Source organism: Artemia franciscana, chromosome 11, assembly GCF_032884065.1.
Source record: "Artemia franciscana chromosome 11, ASM3288406v1, whole genome shotgun sequence".
Lineage (NCBI taxonomy): Eukaryota > Metazoa > Arthropoda > Branchiopoda > Anostraca > Artemiidae > Artemia > Artemia franciscana.
In genome coordinates this window covers 3,981,825-4,001,657 of record NC_088873.1, presented here as the reverse complement: position 1 = coordinate 4,001,657, position 19,833 = coordinate 3,981,825, and the positions used below count along the sequence as shown (strand labels likewise).

Below are 19,833 nucleotides of genomic sequence, written 5' to 3'. Positions count from 1 at the left end.
CTGTACTTTGCTTGAGGAACATTTCTCTTCGGTATCCAGATGCAGTCTGTCAACATATTTACCTTAGTAGCAACTGAAATTATTCATTTAGCACAACAGTTGCTGACTAATGTAATGAAAATTTTGAAGAGTGTGGAGCTAAGGGAGCCGTAGCCTCTCTGTATATATGGACATCCCTGTCTTACTTGAGCTTTAAAGTCGTTTTTTACTTTCACTTGAAACGAAATTTTTCTTGATAAGCAATAACTACTGAAAAAATGTGTCTTTAATCTATCCATTTAGTTATTTAGTGTCGTTCATTTAGCTACTGTTTGTTTTTTGCTTTCTCTTTTGTGTATCGTTTTTGTATTTGTCAACTTATAATTTTTTTTTTTCCACGTTTGTTCTTCCTTGTTTTCGTTTTATGATAATCGGGTCGAAGAATTAGAGGATTAGAGAGGTTAATTGAGAAACAGAACGACGTAAGTCCTTTATGTCTGCTGAAATATGATTTGGATAATTAAATAATTAATTAAGCCCCAATATAATATAAAAATATTAAAACCCCCATAATAATTAATTAAGGAATATATATATATATATATATATATATATATATATATATATATATATATATATATATATATATATATATATATATATATATATATATATATATATATATATATATATATATATACTACTACTACTACTACTACTACTACTAATAACTCACTGCAGCACCAAGCCGCCTGAGGCCAACACAGCTACGCACGCTCCTCCTCCAACCTAATCTATTTAAACCTCCCTCTTTACACCCTCCCAGGAAGTTCCCATTTCCTTTAAATCCTTATTTATGACATCCTCCCAACCCAGACAAGGACGACCTGCTTTCCGTGTAGCCCCAGACGGTTGGCCAAAAAGGACAATCTTCGGTAATCTGTCATCCTTCATCCGTAGAACGTGGCCTAGCCATCTCAACCTTTCTTTCATTATAGCCCCAGAAAGCGGGATTGAACCACACTTTTCGTACAACCTACTGTTTGAAATACGGTCAGTCAGCCGGGTACCCAGAACAATCCGTAGGCAATTTCTCTGGAAAACATCTAGTAAATTTTCATCTGCTTTTCGGAGTGTCCATGCTTCAGAGCCATATTTGACCACTGTCATCACTTCCAATATTCTAATCTTCGTTTGTAGGCTTATCTTTCTATTCTTCCAAACTTTTTTTAACTGTGAAAAAACACCCTGAGCTTTAGCTATTCTACTTTTAACATCTTCACTGCTCCCACCATCTTTACTAATAATACTACCAAGGTAACTGAAGCTCCCAACCTGATCAATCGTTTCGTTAACTAAGGTCACCTGTTCATCTTCACTTATTCCTAACCTTAGTGACTTAGTCTTCTTAACATTAATTTTCAAGCCTATTTTAGCACCCTGAACTCGTAAAACCTCTAAAAATTCATTCATTTTGCTCACACTTTCATCTAATATGCTTAAATCACTAAGTCCAGGAGCGTTCTTCCTCCCCATTTGATTCCATGGTCTCCAATTGCCTTTCCTGTGCTCCTTAAGACGAAGTCCATCAAAATGATCCATATAAAGGGGGATAGAACACAACCCTGCTAAACTCCTGATTTAATACAAAACCAGTTGCTAACCTCATTTCCTACCTTAACCGCAGCAGTATTATTCTCGTACATAGCGCAAATCACTTTAATGTATTTTTCTGGTATACCATATAACGATAAGACCTTTGTTAACGCTGTTCTATCAACAGAATCGAAAGCTTGCTCATAATCGATAAAACTAAGGACCAAAGGTGTTTGACAACGAAGGGACTTCTCAATTATTAACCTAAGAGTGAAAACATGGTCGACACATCCTCTACCTTTTCTAAAACCGCATTGTTCTTCCCTTAAAACTTTGTCTACAGCATGTCTCAGTCTAAAAAGTATCATATTACTCAGTAATTTGCTACCTACAGAGACCAGACTAATGCCTCGATAATTCCGACATTCACTCTTGTCACCTTTCTTATACAGTGGTTTAATTAAGGTTTTCCTAAAATCATTGGGTACTTCCCCTTTTTCAAAAATCATGTTCATAATCTTCAGTAGCTTATTCCTAACCTCAGAGCCACCATATTTAAGGAACTCATTAATCATACTATCAGCACCTGGGGCCTTATTATTTTTTAATCCTTCTAGTACTGTCGCTAATTCTTCCTCACTAAACAAATCTTCCTTCACATCCAAGGTATCACAAACTTTTTCATTTTCATCTATATCTTTTCCTGCAACTGTATCTCGGTTTAGCACATTCTCAAAATGTTCCACCCATCTTTCTTTAACTTTTTCCTTATCACTAATTGTGGCCCCATTTCTATCTTTAACTGGGACTAGTCCGGATCGGCTACTCCCTTTCAATTTATTAACATGCCAGTATAATATTTTACTATTATGCCGTCTAGCCGCATCTTCCAGATCCTCAGCAATTTTATCCATCGCCTCCATTTCACATCTCCTTAGTTCATATATATATATATATATATATATATATATATATATATATATATATATATATATATATATATATATATATATATATATATATATATATATATATATATAATCAATATATATTGATATAAATCAATTAATTTTTTGATAAACAATTGAAAAACAGAGAGGAGGCTAATAGAGAGGTTAATTGAAAAACAGAACGACGTAAGTCCTTTATGTATGCTGAAATATGATTTGGATAATTAAATAATTAATTAAGCCCCCAGATAATATAAAAATATTAAAACCCCCATAATAATCAATTAAGGATAATAGATAAATTAATTAATAATTAAATAATTAATTAATATAATGAAATTATTATCGGAAAAATGTTATTAATAAAGGTTGAATGTAAAGCTGGGCAGAAAACCGTCACAGCTGTCTAATCCTGTCCAAATACCTCATACCTCAATATACCTCATACCTCAAATACCTCTGAATTCCTCAAATATGACACATGGATAGTGTCGGGCATAGGTGGATAGTGTAAAATTAAGGTACGGAATCCCGTGTGGAGCATTGCAAGCATCGCTACTGAGGTTAATATCTTTCCTTTTTTCAGACATTGCAGAAGCGTCAGCAAGACTCGCAATCCAAGGAGCCTTGCATTGTAGATCTTGTGCGTATTTTGAAGGATTTTTTCTTTTGTCTTCTAATATCTCTTTTAATCTCCTAATGTCTTTCCTGTTTTTCTGACATTGCAGAAGCGTCAGCAAGACTCGCAATCCAAGGAGCCTTGCGTTGTAGATCCTGTGCGTATCTTGAAGGATCTTTAATCTTGTCTCCTAATATCTCTTTTGATCTCCTAATGTCTTTCCTTTTTTTCAGACATTGCAGAAGCGTCAGCAAGACTCGCAATTCAAGGAGCCCTGCGTTGTAGATTCTGTACGTACCTTACAGGATAAACACAACAGAGTCTCATATTTGGATCCCACTGTGGTTAGCATTATTTCAGAAACATCTGAAGATGAGCTCATGAACACTCGAAATTATGTTGGTAGAGTGTTAGACATTGAAGCGGCTAAAGAACGCTTACGGACAGTTGTCAAGAATATTGAAAGTTTAAGTGATGTAAGAATCATGGAAAACGCTGCAGAAACTCTGGAAAATATGTATTCTTGTCGGGAAAAGTATATGAAAGACGAAGAAGCTGTAGTGGAGAAAAAACCTAAAACACTCGAGGATTTACAGCCCGGTACGAAAATCCATATCCTACCGCCACCTCGAAAAAATAATGAGACTTTAAACAATTATTCCCATCGAGAAGAAGGTGAATATACACATAAATTTACGATTGAAGAAAATTCAAGGAAATTTCGAGGCATGCAGTCTGAAAAAGAATTACAGATGAATCAGTTACTACGTATCCTCGCGCCTGTAAAAGACGAGGTAAGTTCAGAAGATTTTCCGGCCCTTCCTCAGTTTTCTTTCTGAGACAATAACTACTACTAATAACAAGTAACTGCATAACCAAGCCGCCTGAGGCCAACACAGCTACGGAAACTCCTCCACCCCAATCTAACTAAATCCTCCCTCCTTACACCCTCCCTAAATTTCCAGTTTGGCTTTAATCTTTCCTTCGACCTCCTCCTGCCCCATTCGGAGTTAGTCTTAGATAGTTGTCTGAAAAAAACGGTTGTTGGCACTCTATCATGCTTTATCTGTGGAACCTTTCTACACATAAAACCTTTCTACGTAGAATTTTTCTACTGAAAGGCTAGTTTAACTTTTCTGTCATTATAACTCAAGAAAGTAAAATCCAACCACATTTTTTTGTACAACTTACTGTGTGAGATGCGGTCAGTTAGACAGGTAGCCAAAACAATCCGTAGACATTTTCTCTTGAAAATATCTAACAAGGAGGTGGAAAACCGCCTCCAGTTTGTGGAGTGTCCATGCTTCAGACTGACCTCTGTCATCCCTGTAGCTTTTAGTATTCTAGTCTCGGTTCGCAGACTTAGACTGTTCTTCCAAGCAATTTTCAGCTCTGAAAAAAAAACTTGGGCCTTGGCTATTATACTTTTAACATGTTTGCTGCACTCGCCGTTTTTACTGGCAATTAAATAAGAAAAAACTAGTTTTTCCAACTGAAAGTAAGGAGCACTATTAAAATTTAAAACAAAAAGAAAGCATTTTGTTTATGAGGTGGCTATTCTTTTTCGTCAATGCCTCGCTCTTCGCACTATAGTTTGTAGTATTTTTAGAAAAGCGACTTATTTTAATTAAGCGGCCATTTTTGTTTCAGGAGTCACTCTTAAAAAATTAATACAATCAGTCAAACTTTAGTGTAAAGAGCGAAGCATTGAGGAAGAAGGATGACCCCTTCATATACGAAAATATTTCCGTGTTAAGTTTTAATGTTGTTCCACACTTTCAGTTGAAAAAAAAATAATCTTTTTATTTAATTTCTGACCGTTTTCAAAATAATATCAGGAAATCTGGCTCCCCCTTCTTTTAAAGTTCCCTCCCCTCACGGGAAAATCCTCCATGGAAGATTATTCCCACGTAAAGCGCCCCACAACGGAAAATTTTTGCCGGATAATCCCATCCTCGTCAAGATTCCCCCGTAAAATTTCTTGAGGACAATTACGCCTGAAAAATTCCCCTTTACATACTTTCATAAAGACTTTAATTTCTAATCGTGTTTCAAATTATGCCAGAAATCCCCCCTTCCATAGAAAAATTTTACCCGGAAATCCCCTCCCCTCACTGGGAAGTTGCTCCTGCAGAAAATTGTACGATGGAAGAAGTTCATTGTCCGAAGTGAAAGAATGTCCAAAGTTCACCCCAGAAACTTCCCTCCCCCTCCCATAGTAAATTTTCCCCGTGGAAACCCAACCCCATCAGAATCCCCCCCCAAAAAATGTCTGAATACTTCCCAATAACAAATACTATATGTAAACAATAGGAAAATATCATAATGTACAAGAGTTCGGAGGAGGGTCATTTTATCCCTAAAGCCATATTTATTGGACCTTTTAACTATGCTTAACATAATGGATACGTCAAAATTCTGATTGGAAACTTGGGGGAAGGGGAGCTGGCTGGCCTCCATTCTTTTTGGTCTCTGAAAAAGGGTGCCAGAGCTTTTAATGTCCGTTGATATGAGGCCCCTTTCGATATTGTAGGGCCATTTATTCGACACGATCTCCCCTGGGGACACAAAAAAAAAAAAATAAACACACATGTGTGATCCTTTTTCTGGCAAAAAGAAACAAAATTTCGTATTTTGCAGATGGGGTTTCAAACCTCCACACTATGGTTCTCTGATACACTGAATCTGATAGTGTGGTTTTCGTTAGGTTTCCTTGACGTTTAGAGGATGTTTCCTCCCTTTTTCAAATGTCTGGCAAATTTTTCCAGGTTCGTAGATTTTGACGGGCAACACTAAATTTAATGAATCATATATATTTTGAATCAGAACAATAATCCAATTATTTGATACATCTATTGATATCAAAATTCTGTTTTTCAGGTTTTGAAAATGGTATTGAAAATGGTATATTGAAAATGGTAAGGGAAATCCACGGTAATGTTTTCCAGTCTTAGCAACTGGTTTTTGCAGGCAACTGTTTTTCTCTCAGACATCATGATATAGCATCATTTTTTCCTAAAAATTTTATCCAATTCGTTTCTGTTTAGTTTTTGGACGAATCCCCCCCCCACCACCTCCTCACCTTCCATTAACAGTTTTTTTGTGCACTATTTTGCTTGTTGCTAACTTGTTTGTCTTTTAAAAGGGGTTGTCTTTAATTGTATGACGCCAAAGAGTTTTAGGCACAAATTTATTGGCCTAAAGCCAAATTAGTCTTAAGGGGGGTGGGTGCAGCCGCTACTAGGGACCCAAATTTTCAGCCCAAAGATACTGATGTTATCTACTTTTACTTGTTTTTGTTAGAGATTAGCCTCCCTTGTCGATTTTAAGGCTGTCTAAAAAAATACGCTTAATTTGAAAAGCCCGTTATGGTCTTGTGTTGTTGTTGGCAACATTGTTTTGTTATCACTGATAATAAGGTTATGTTTTGATATACTGGTTTTGTTTTCCAGGTTGATGTTTGTGTGTAAATTCAGTTTATTGCAGATTCAAATCAGTTGGGTTTTTTTTTATATATTTTTGTAACGCAGTGATGCTTTTTTACATATTTTTGTACCACATGTAAATGTGTGTAAATTCAATTTATTGCATATTCAAATCAGTTGGTTTTTTACGGTTGGTGCGCTGGATTTGGGATCCTTTGTCTGAAAGGACGCGGGTTCGAATCCCAGTGTACCCAATTGTTCAGTTTGGGACGGGAGTCAGTGGCGTGACTCTGTAAGCTTAGCCAGAGTCGACCCAGCCTTAAATGGGTACCTGGAGAAATCTGGGGAAGGTAAACAGGAAGGGTGTGCGAAAGCACAGGATGGTTGGCCCCCAACCCCCCATTGCACTTCCTAGCTGAAGGGCCAAGAAACGGAGATCAGCACCGCCGGTAGGGACTGTAAAGTCTAATGCCGTATCCTTTACCTTTTTTTTTGTAATGCAGTGATGCTTTTTTTTACATATTTTTGTACCACATGTAAATGTGTGTAAATTCAATTTATTGTAGATTCAAATCTGGTTTTTTTTTTTTTACATATTTTTGTAACACATTGATATTTTTTTTCATGTTTTTCTAACACATGTAAATTCAGTTAATTGTAGATTCAAATCGGATGTTTTTTTATACATATTTTTAGAAATTTTGGCCTCAAACTAATTTTCAGGTATTGCACTCCCTTTTCTTGTCAAATAAAGCAAAGGTGATGGCACGAACAATTTCAAAAAGCAAATACCTGTAACGAAAAAAAAGGCAGTGTTGACTGATAATAAATTTACTGTGTTTTTTTTTTTTTTAGATCAGTTGTAATTTAATATAAAAAACTAGCTCAAAGTTTAGAGCTGCAAAAGTTACACTCGCTCTTAAAACCGTTAAAACATCAGAGAAACAGAAACACTTAAGGAGTTTTTCATAATTGGGAGAAGGGTATGTTGGAAAAATCGCAGGGATATTAAAAAAAAAAATAAGAGCGTTGTTCTACTGGATAATTGAAGGATAATAGTATGAAAAAAATAAAGGTATCGTCCCACTGAATAGTTTATGGATAAAAGTCCTGTTGATCTGAAAAAGCTGCTTATGTTAAGACACATACTAGGAAGTTCAGGAATTAAATTCAGCTCAGAAAAAGATCGAGATATGTGAAAAAAAGACAAGGCTGTCTTTACACTCCAGAGCTGAAGGATAAAGGGACCTTGGTAAGAAAAAGCTGCTTATGTTAAGACACATACTAGGAAGTTCAGGAATTAAATTCAGTTCAGAAAAAGATCGAGACATGTGAAGAAAAGACAAGGCTGTCTTTCCATTCCATAGCTGAAGGATAAAGAGACCTTGGTAAGAAAAAGCTGCTTATGTTAAGATATATACTAGGAAGTTCAGCAGTTAAATTTAGCTCAGAAAAAGTTCGAGATATGTGAAAAAAAAACAAGGATGTCTTTCCCTTCCATAGCTGAAGGATAAAGACACCTTGGTAAGAAAAAGCTGCTTATGTTAAGATATATACTAGGAAGTTCAGCAGTTAAATTTGGCTCAGAAAAAGATCGAGACATGTGAAGAAAAGACAAGGATGTCTTTACATTCCATAGCTGAAGGATAAAGGGACCTTGGTAAGAAAAAGTTGCTTATGTTAAGACATATACTAGGAAGTTCAGGAATTAAATTCAGTTCAGAAAAAGATCGAGATATGTGAAAAAAAAACAAGGATGTCTTTCCATTCCATAGCTGAAGGATAAAGAGACCTTGGTAAGAAAAAGCTGCTTATGTTAAGACATATACTAGGAAGTTCAGGAGTTAAATTTAGCTCAGAAAAAGATCGAGATATGTGGAAAAAAAACAAGGATGTCTTTCCATTCCATAGCTGAAGGATAAAGAGACCTTGGTAAGAAAAAGCTGCTTATGTTAAGATATATACTAGGAAGTTCAGGAGCTAAATTTAGCTCAGAAAAAGATCGAGATATGTGAAAAAAAAACAAGGATGTCTTTCCATTCCTTAGCTGAAGGATAAAGAGACCTTGGTAAGAAAAAGCTGCTTATGTTAAGACACATACTAGGAAGTTCAGGAATTAAATCCAGCTCAGAAAAAAATCGAGATATGTGAAGAAAAGACAAGGCTGTCTTTACATTCCATAGCTGAAGGATAAAGGGACCTTGGTAAGAAAAAGCTGCTTATGTTAAGACACATACTAGGAAGTTCAGGAACTAAATTCAGTTCAGAAAAAGATCGAGACATGTGAAGAAAAGACAAGGCTGTCTTTCTATTCCATAGCTGAAGGATAAAGAGACCTTGGTAAGAAAAAGCTGCTTATGTTAAGATATATAGTAGGAAGTTCAGCAGTTAAATTTAGCTCAGAAAAAGATCGAGATATGTGAAAAAAAAAAAAAAAAACAAGGATGTCTTTCCATTCCATAGCTGAAGGATAAAGAGACCTTGGTAAGAAAAAGCTGCTTATGTTAAGACACATACTAGGAAGTTCAGGAATTAAATTCAGCTCAGAAAAAGATCGAGATATGTGAAGAAAAGACAAGGCTGTCTTTACATTCCATAGCTGAAGGATAAAGGGACCTTGGTAAGAAAAAGCTGCTTATGTTAAGACACATACTAGGAAGTTCAGGAACTAAATTCAGTTCAGAAAAAGATCGGGACATGTGAAGAAAAGACAAGGCTGTCTTTCCATTCCATAGCTGAAGGATAAAGAGACCTTGGTAAGAAAAAGCTGCTTATGTTAAGATATATACTAGGACGTTCAGCAGTTAAATTTAGATCAGAAAAAGATCGAGATATGTGAAAAAAAAAACAAGGATGTCTTTCCATTCCATAGCTGAAGGATAAAGAGACCTTGGTAAGAAAAAGCTGCTTATGTTAAGATATATACTAGGAAGTTCAGCAGTTAAATTTGGCTCAGAAAAAGATCGATACATGTGAAGAAAAGACAAGGATGTCTTTACATTCCATAGCTGAAGGATAAAGGGACCTTGGTAAGAAAAAGTTGCTTATGTTAAGACATATACTAGGAAGTTCAGCAGTTAAATTTAGCTCAGAAAAAGATCGAGATATGTGAAAAAAAAACAAGGATGTCTTTCCATTCCATAGCTGAAGGATAAAGAGACCTTGCTAAGAAAAAGCTTCTTATGTTAAGATATATACTAGGAAGTTCAGCAGTTAAATTTAGCTCAGAAAAAGATCGAGATATGTGAAGAAAAGACAAGGCTGTCTTTACATTCCATAGCTAAAGGATAAAGAGACCTTGGTAAGAAAAAGCTGCTTATGTTAAGACATATACTAGGAAGTTCAGGAGTTAAATTTAGCTCAGAAAAAGATCGAGATATGTGAAGAAAAGACAAGGCTGTCTTTACATTCCATAGCTGAAGGATAAAGGGACCTTGGTAAGAAAAAGCTGCTTATGTTAAGACACATACTAGGAAGTTCAGGAACTACATTCAGTTCAGAAAAAGATCGAGACATGTGAAGAAAAGACAAGGCTGTCTTTACATTCCATAGCCGAAGGATAAAGGGACCTTGGTAAGAAAAAGTTGCTTATGTTAAGACATATACTAGGAAGTTCAGCAGTTAAATTTAGCTCTTATGCTTTTTTTTACATATTTTTGTACCACATGTAAATGTGTGTAAATTCAATTTATTGTAGATTCAAATCTGGTTTTTTTTTTTTACATATTTTTGTAACACATTGATATTTTTTTTCATGTTTTTCTAACACATGTAAATTCAGTTAATTGTAGATTCAAATTGGATGTTTTTTTTATATATATTTTTAGAAATTTTGGCCTCAAACTAATTTTCAGGTATTGCACTCCCTTTTCTTGTCAAATAAAACAAAGCTGATGGCACGAACAATTTCAAAAAGCAAATACCTGTAACGAAAAAAAGGCAGTGTTGACTGATAATAAATTTACTGTTTTTTTTTTTTTAGGTCAGTTGTAATTTAATATAAAAAACTAGCTCAAAGTTTAGAGCTGCAAAAGTTACACTCGCTCATAAAACCGTTAAAACATCAGAGAAACAGAAACACTTAAGGAGTTTTTCATAATTGGGAGAAGGGTATGTTGGAAAAATCGCAGGGATATTAAAAAAAAATAAGGGCGTTGTTCTACTGGATAATTGAAGGATATAAGTACCTTCGATAAGAAAAAGGCTGCTTTGTCTTTTTTTTCTTTTTTTTGAGATGTTTAGACACATATTGTAAACTCAGGAGCCAAATTTACTACGGAAAAAAATAAAGAAATAGTATGAAAAAATAAAGGTATCGTCCCACTGAATAGTTTATGGATAAAAGTCCTGTTGATCTGAAAAAGCTGCTTATGTTAAGACACATACTAGGAAGTTCAGGAATTAAATTCAGCTCAGAAAAAGATCGAGATATGTGAAAAAAAAACAAGGATGTCTTTCCATTCCATAGCTGAAGGATAAAGAGACCTTGGTAAGAAAAAGTTGCTTATGTTAAGACACATACTAGGAAGTTCAGGAATTAAATTCAGCTCAGAAAAAGATCGAGATATGTGAAGAAAAGACAAGGCTGTCTTTACATTCCATAGCTGAAGGATAAAGGGACCTTGGTAAGAAAAAGCTGCTTATGTTAAGACACATACTAGGAAGTTCAGGAATTAAATTCAGTTCAGAAAAAGATCGAGACATGTGAAGAAAAGACAAGGCTGTCTTTCCATTCCATAGCTGAAGGATAAAGAGACCTTGGTAAGAAAAAGCTGCTTATGTTAAGATATATACTAGGAAGTTCAGCAGTTAAATTTAGCTCAGAAAAAGATCGAGATATGTGAAAAAAAAAAAACAAGGATGTCTTTCCATTCCATAGCTGAAGGATAAAGAGACCTTGGTAAGAAAAAGCTGCTTATGTTAAGATATATACTAGGAAGTTCAGCAGTTAAATTTAGCTCAGAAAAAGATCGAGATATGTGAAGAAAAGACAAGGCTGTCTTTACATTCCATAGCTGAAGGATAAAGGGACCTTGGTAAGAAAAAGTTGCTTATGTTAAGACATATACTAGGAAGTTCAGGAGTTAAATTTAGCTCAGAAAAAGATCGAGATATGTGAAAAAAAAACAAGGATGTCTTTCCATTCCATAGCTTAAGGATAAAGAGACCTTGGTAAGAAAAAGCTGCTTATGTTAAGATATATACTAGGAAGTTCAGCAGTTAAATTTAGCTCAGAAAAAGATCGAGATACGTGAGAAAAAAAAACAAGGATGTCTTTCCATTCCATAGCTTAAGGATAAAGAGACCTTGGTAAGAAAAAGCTGCTTATGTTAAGATATATACTAGGAAGTTCAGCAGTTAAATTTAGCTCAGAAAAAGATCGAGATATGTGAAAAAAAAAACAAGGATGTCTTTCCATTCCATAGCTGAAGGATAAAAAGTTGCTTATGTTAAGACATATACTAGGAAGTTCAGGAGTTAAATTTAGCTCAGAAAAAGATCGAGATATGTGAAAAAAAAAAACAAGGATGTCTTTCCATTCCATAGCTTAAGGATAAAGAGACCTTGGTAAGAAAAAGCTGCTGTTTATTAAGATATATACTAGGAAGTTCAGCAGTTAAATTTAGCTGAAAAAGATCGAGATATGTGAAGAAAAGACAAGGCTGTCTTTACATTCCATAGCCGAAGGATAAAGGGACCTTGGTAAGAAAAAGTTGCTTATGTTAAGACATATACTAGGAAGTTCAGCAGTTAAATTTAGCTCTTATGCTTTTTTTTACATATTTTTGTACCACATGTAAATGTGTGTAAATTCAATTTATTGTTGATTCAAATCTGTTTTTTTTTTTACATATTTTTGTAACACATTGATATTTTTTTTCATGTTTTTCTAACACATGTAAATTCAGTTAATTGTAGATTCAAATCGGATGTTTTTTTTTTATACATATTTTTAGAAATTTTGGCCTCAAACTAATTTTCAGGTATTGCACTCCCTTTTCTTGTCAAATAAAACAAAGGTGATGGCACGAACAATTTCAAAAAGCAAATACCTGTAACGAAAAAAAGGCAGTGTTGACTGATAATAAATTTACTGTTTGTTTTTTTTTAGGTCAGTTGTAATTTAATATAAAAAACTAGCTCAAAGTTTAGAGCTGCAAAAGTTACACTCGCTCTTAAAACCGTTAAAACATCAGAGAAACACAAACACTTAAGGAGTTTTTCATAATTGGGAGAAGGGTATGTTGGAAAAATCGCAGGGATATTAAAAAAAAATAAGGGCGTTGTTCTACTGGATAATTGAAGGATATAAGTACCTTCGATAAGAAAAAGGCTGCTTTCTCTTTTTTTTCTTTTTTTGAGATGTTTAGACACATATTGTAAACTCAGGAGCCAAATTTACTACGGAAAAAAATAAAGAAATAGTATGAAAAAAATAAAGGTATCGTCCCACTGAATAGTTTATGGATAAAAGTCCTGTTGATCTGAAAAAGCTGCTTATGTTAAGACACATACTAGGAAGTTCAGGAATTAAATTCAGTTCAGAAAAAGATCGAGATATGTGAAAAAAAGACAAGGCTGTCTTTACATTCCAGAGCTGAAGGATAAAGAGACCTTGGTAAGAAAAAGCTGCTTATGTTAAGACACATACTAGGAAGTTCAGGAATTAAATTCAGTTCAGAAAAAGATCGAGACATGTGAAGAAAAGACAAGGCTGTCTTTCCATTCCATAGCTGAAGGATAAAGAGACCTTGGTAAGAAAAAGCTGCTTATGTTAAGATATATACTAGGAAGTTCAGCAGTTAAATTTAGCTCAGAAAAAGATCGAGATATGTGAAAAAAAACAAGGATGTCTTTCCATTCCATAGCTGAAGGATAAAGAGACCTTGGTAAGAAAAAGTTGCTTATGTTAAGACACATACTAGGAAGTTCAGGAATTAAATTCAGCTCAGAAAAAGATCGAGATATGTGAAGAAAAGACAAGACTGTCTTTACATTCCATAGCTGAAGGATAAAGGGACCTTGGTAAGAAAAAGCTGCTTATGTTAAGACACATGCTAGGAAGTTCAGGAACTAAATTCAGTTCAGAAAAAGATCGAGACATGTGAAGAAAAGACAAGGCTGTCTTTCCATTCCATAGCTGAAGGATAAAGAGACCTTGGTAAGAAAAAGCTGCTTATGTTAAGATATATACTAGGAAGTTCAGCAGTTAAATTTAGCTCAGAAAAAGATCGAGATATGTGAAAAAAAAAAAACAAGGATGTCTTTCCATTCCATAGCTGAAGGATAAAGAGACCTTGGTAAGAAAAAGCTGCTTATGTTATGATATATACTAGGAAGTTCAGCAGTTAAATTTAGCTCAGCAAAAGATCGAGATATGTGAAGAAAAGACAAGGCTGTCTTTACATTCCATAGCTGAAGGATAAAGGGACCTTGGTAAGAAAAAGTTGCTTATGTTAAGACATATACTAGGAAGTTCAGGAGTTAAATTTAGCTCAGAAAAAGATCGAGATATGTGAAAAAAAAACAAGGATGTCTTTCCATTCCATAGCTGAAGGATAAAGAGACCTTGGTAAGAAAAAGCTGCTTATGTTAAGATATATACTAGGAAGTTCAGCAGTTAAATTTAGCTCAGAAAAAGATCGAGATACGTGAAAAAAAAACAAGGATGTCTTTCCATTCCATAGCTTAAGGATAAAGAGACCTTGGTAAGAAAAAGCTGCTTATGTTAAGATATATACTAGGAAGTTCAGCAGTTAAATTTAGCTCAGAAAAAGATCGAGATATGTGAAAAAAAAACAAGGATGTCTTTCCATTCCATAGCTGAAGGATAAAGAGACCTTGGTAAGAAAAAGTTGCTTATGTTAAGACATATACTAGGAAGTTCAGCAGTTAAATTTAGCTCAGAAAAAGATCGAGATATGTGAAAAAAAAACAAGGATGTCTTTCCATTCCATAGCTGAAGGATAAAGAGACCTTGGTAAGAAAAAGCTGCTTATGTTAATACATATACTAGGAAGTTCAGGAGTTAAATTTAGCTCAGAAAAAGACCGAGATATGTGAAAAAAAACAAGGATGTCTTTCCATTCCATAGCTGAAGGATAAAGAGACCTTGGTAAGAAAAAGCTGCTTATGTTAAGATATATACTAGGAAGTTCAGCAGTTAAATTTAGCTCAGGAAAAGATCGAGATATGTGAAAAAAAAACAAGGATGTCTTTCATTCCATAGCTGAAGGATAAAGAGACCTTGGTAAGAAAAAGCTGCTTATGTTAAGATATATACTAGGAAGTTCAGCAATTAAATTTAGCTCAGAAAAAGATCGAGATATGTGAAGAAAAGACAAGGCTGTCTTTACATTCCATAGCTGAAGGATAAAGGGACCTTGGTAAGAAAAAGCTGCTTATGTTAAGACATATACTAGGAAGTTCAGGAATTAAATTCAGCTCAGAAAAAGATCGAGACATGTGAAGAAAAGACAAGGATGTCTTTCCATTCCATAGCTGAAGGATAAAGAGACCTTGGTAAGAAAAAGTTGCTTATGTTAAGACATATACTAGGAAGTTCAGCAGTTAAATTTAGCTCAGAAAAAGATCGAGATATGTGAAAAAAAAACAAGGATGTCTTTCCATTCCATAGCTGAAGGATAAAGAGACCTTGGTAAGAAAAAGCTGCTTATGTTAATACATATACTAGGAAGTTCAGGAGTTAAATTTAGCTCAGAAAAAGACCGAGATATGTGAAAAAAAACAAGGATGTCTTTCCATTCCATAGCTGAAGGATAAAGAGACCTTGGTAAGAAAAAGCTGCTTATTTTAAGATATATACTAGGAAGTTCAGCAGTTAAATTTAGCTCAGAAAAAGATCGAGATATGTGAAAAAAAAACAAGGATGTCTTTCATTCCATAGCTGAAGGATAAAGAGACCTTGGTAAGAAAAAGCTGCTTATGTTAAGATATATACTAGGAAGTTCAGCAGTTAAATTTAGCTCAGAAAAAGATCGAGATATGTGAAGAAAAGACAAGGCTGTCTTTACATTTCATAGCTGAAGGATAAAGGGACCTTGGTAAGAAAAAGCTGCTTATGTTAAGACATATACTAGGAAGTTCAGGAATTAAATTCAGCTCAGAAAAAGATCGAGAAATGTGAAGAAAAGACAAGGCTGTCTTTCCATTCCATAGCTGAAGGATAAAGAGACCTTGGTAAGAAAAAGCTGCTTATGTTAAGATATATACTAGGAAGTTCAGCAGTTAAATTTAGCTCAGAAAAAGATCGAGATATGTGAAGAAAAGACAAGGCTGTCTTTACATTCCATAGCTGAAGGATAAAGGGACCTTGGTAAGAAAAAGCTGCTTATGTTAAGACATATACTAGGAAGTTCAGGAATTAAATTCAGCTCAGAAAAAGATCGAGACATGTGAAGAAAAGACAAGGATGTCTTTCCATTCCATAGCTGAAGGATAAAGAGACCTTGGTAAGAAAAAGTTGCTTATGTTAAGACATATACTAGGAAGTTCAGGAGTTAAATTTAGCTCAGAAAAAGATCGAGATATGTGAAAAAAAAACAAGGATGTCTTTCCATTCCATAGCTGAAGGATAAAGAGACCTTGGTAAGAAAAAGCTGCTTATGTTAATACATATACTAGGAAGTTCAGGAGTTAAATTTAGCTCAGAAAAAGACCGAGATATGTGAAAAAAAACAAGGATGTCTTTCCATTCCATAGCTGAAGGATAAAGAGACCTTGGTAAGAAAAAGCTGCTTATTTTAAGATATATACTAGGAAGTTCAGCAGTTAAATTTAGCTCAGAAAAAGATCGAGATATGTGAAAAAAAAACAAGGATGTCTTTCATTCCATAGCTGAAGGATAAAGAGACCTTGGTAAGAAAAAGCTGCTTATGTTAAGATATATACTAGGAAGTTCAGCAGTTAAATTTAGCTCAGAAAAAGATCGAGATATGTGAAGAAAAGACAAGGCTGTCTTTACATTCCATAGCTGAAGGATAAAGGGACCTTGGTAAGAAAAAGCTGCTTATGTTAAGACATATACTAGGAAGTTCAGGAATTAAATTCAGCTCAGAAAAAGATCGAGACATGTGAAGAAAAGACAAGGCTGTCTTTCCATTCCATAGCTGAAGGATAAAGGGACCTTGGTAAGAAAAAGCTGCTTATGTTAAGACATATACTAGGAAGTTCAGGAGTTAAATTTAGCTCAGAAAAAGATCGAGATATGTGGAAAAAAAACAAGGATGTCTTTCCATTCCATAGCTGAAGGATAAAGAGACCTTGGTAAGAAAAAGCTGCTTATGTTAAGACATATACTAGGAAGTTCAGGAGTTAAATTTAGCTCAGAAAAAGATCGAGATACGTGAAAAAAAAACCAGGATGTCTTTCCATTCGATGGCTGAAGGATAAAGGGACCTTGATAAGAAAAAGCTGCTTATGTTAAGACATATACTAGTAAGTTCAGGAGTTAAATTCAGCTCAGAAAAAGATCGGGATGTGTGAAGAAAAAACAAGGTTGTCTTTCCTTTCGATGGCTGAAGGATAAAGGGTCATTGGTAAGAAAAAGCTGCTTATGTTAAGACACATACTAGGAAGTTCAGGAGTTAAATTTAGCTCAGAAAAAGATCGAGATATGTGAAGAAAAGACAAGGATGTCTTTCCATTCCATAGCTGAAGGATAAAGAGACCTTGGTAAGAAAAAGCTGCTTATGTTAAGATATATACTAGGAAGTTCGGGAGTTAAATTCAGCTCAGGAAAAGATCGAGATATGTGAAGAAAAAACAAGGTTGTCTTTCCATTCGATGGCTGAAGGATAAAGAGACCTTGATAAGAAAAAGCTGCTTATGTTAAGATATATACTAGGAAGTTCAGGAGTTAAATTCAGCTCAGGAAAAGATCGAGATATGTGAAGAAAAAACAAGGTTGTCTTTCCATTCGATGGCTGAAGGATTAAGAGACCTTGGTAAGAAAAAGCTGCTTATGTTAAGATATATACTAGGAAGTTCAGGAGTTAAATTCAGCTCAGGAAAAGATCGAGATATGTGAAGAAAAAACAAGGTTGTCTTTCCATTCGATGGCTGAAGGATAAAGGGACCTTGATAAGAAAAAGCTGCTTATGTTAAGACATATACTAGTAAGTTCAGGAGTTAAATTCAGCTCAGAAAAAGATCGGGATGTGTGAAGGAAAAACAAGGTTGTCTTTCCTTTCGATGGCTGAAGGATAAAGGGACCTTGGTAAGAAAAAGCTGCTTATGTTAAGACACATCCTAGGAAGTTCAGGAGTTAAATTTAGCTCAGAAAAAGATCGAGATATGTGAAAAAAAAAAAACAAGGATGTCTTTCCATTCCATAGCTGAAGGATAAAGAGACCTTGGTAAGAAAAAGCTGCTTATGTTAAGACATATACTAGGAAGTTCAGGAGTTAAATTTAGCTTAGAAAAAGATCGAGATATGTGAAAAAAAACAAGGATGTCTTTCCATTCCATAGCTGTAGGATAAAGAGACCTTGGTAAGAAAAAGCTGCTTATGTTAAGATATATACTAGGAAGTTCAGCAGTTAAATTTAGCTCAGAAAAAGATCGAGATATGTGAAAAAAAAACAAGGATGTCTTTCCATTCCATAGCTGTAGGATAAAGAGACCTTGGTAAAAAAAAGCTGCTTATGTTAAGATATATACTAGGAAGTTCAGCAGTTAAATTTAGCTCAGAAAAACATCGAGATATGTGAAGAAAAAACAAGGTTGTCTTTCCATTCGATGGCTGAAGGATAAAGAAACCTTGGTAAGAAAAAGCTGCTTATGTTAAGACATATACTAGTAAGTTCAGGAGTTAAATTCAGCTCAGGAAAAGATCGAGATATGTGAAGAAAAAACAAGGTTGTCTTTCCATTCGATGGCTGAAGGATAAAGGGACCTTGATAAGAAAAAGCTGCTTATGTTAATACATATACTAGTAAGTTCAGGAGTTAAATTCAGCTCAGAAAAAGATCGGGATGTGTGAAGAAAAAACAAGGTTGTCTTTCCTTTCGATGGCTGAAGGATAAAGGGACCTTGGTAAGAAAAAGCTGCTTTCTCTTCATTTATTTCTTTTATATTAACTCACATTTTGTTAATTTAGGAGCTAAATTTATCACGGAAATTTGCTTTAGAAATATTGAAAGAAAAATATGGGTATCATTCTACTGGACGGCTGAAGGATAGAAGTACCTCCAATCTAAAAAATAACTTTTCTTTCTCTGTCTTCTTTTATATTGAGACACGCTGAGAAACTCAGGAGCTGAAGTTAACCACCTAGAAAGTGATATGTAAACTAAACAAAGTTTCTTAGTATATTTCTGTAAAAAAAACAAATGTAATCGGAAACATGATAAAAAAGAAATTAATCCTGTTTGCCAAAAAGTAAGAAATGAATTTTGTTATTTATTTCATTGTTTCCTTATTTTCACTTTCAGCTACGATTTGGGAAGATTTGTCTTATTCGTTTAATTAAACAATTTTTTTAAGGCTTCAGATTTTCCAACTGAAGGTGAAGAGGTATACTATGTTGAGGATGATGGTGTGCATGCTACTGACATTGCTGAGGAAGTTTCAATTTCTTGATACGTCTGTTCACTGACTTCGCTTTTTTGTAAATAAATTAATTTTTTATTGATTAGTGTTCTTTCAGGTTTGATGATAGACTGGGAATTCAATTCCTCTGAAAGGACTATAATATAATATTAATATATAGTATAATATATAGTATTTATAGTATTATATATAATGGTTCCTCTTGTCCCATATCTTCGTAAAAAATGTTTCTAAAAATGCTTAAAATGTGTTAGACATAAAAAAAAAGATGTTAAAGTAATAGACTTAAAATTCTAAAAAGTCAAGAACAGGTGAATTGCTGGAACATACTCTGAAAATCAAGTGGTTTGGAGGGCATGGGTAAGTCTAAAGCCCCTCTCTCGTTTACACATGCCCCCATTCTTGAGAAACTATGTGATCCTCAGGGGCGCCCATTCACAAAATGGCAAGGATTTTTTTTTACTTTTTTAGGAAAAAAAGTTATTTTCGAAATTTGGGGGGTGTGGTAAATTTGTTTCGATCTTTTAATGAAAATACATAAAAAACAGGTATTTTATTTTAGGGGGACGATTACTCCCCATACCTGACAATTAACCCCTAATTGGTGCCCCTGGCGATTCGCTCTCCTAACATTGTTATTGCATACCTCTATTATTAAAAGTAAATTTTTTGTTTATATCCTTTTTTGGGA

At 34.5% G+C, this 19,833-nt stretch overlaps 1 protein-coding gene across 1 annotated transcript in view; it reads left to right on the top strand.

The window, feature by feature from the left end:
- LOC136032703 (uncharacterized) overlaps positions 1-19,224 on the top strand; it is a 69,717-nt gene extending 50,493 nt beyond the window's left edge. Inside the window, exons 7-8 of the mRNA XM_065713007.1 lie at positions 3,378-3,938; positions 19,077-19,224. Coding sequence (XP_065569079.1) covers positions 3,378-3,938; positions 19,077-19,172 — 657 coding nt within the window. The 3' untranslated portion in view covers positions 19,173-19,224. The remainder of the gene's footprint in view (positions 1-3,377; positions 3,939-19,076) is intronic.
- The last annotated feature ends 609 nt before the right edge of the window (positions 19,225-19,833 follow it).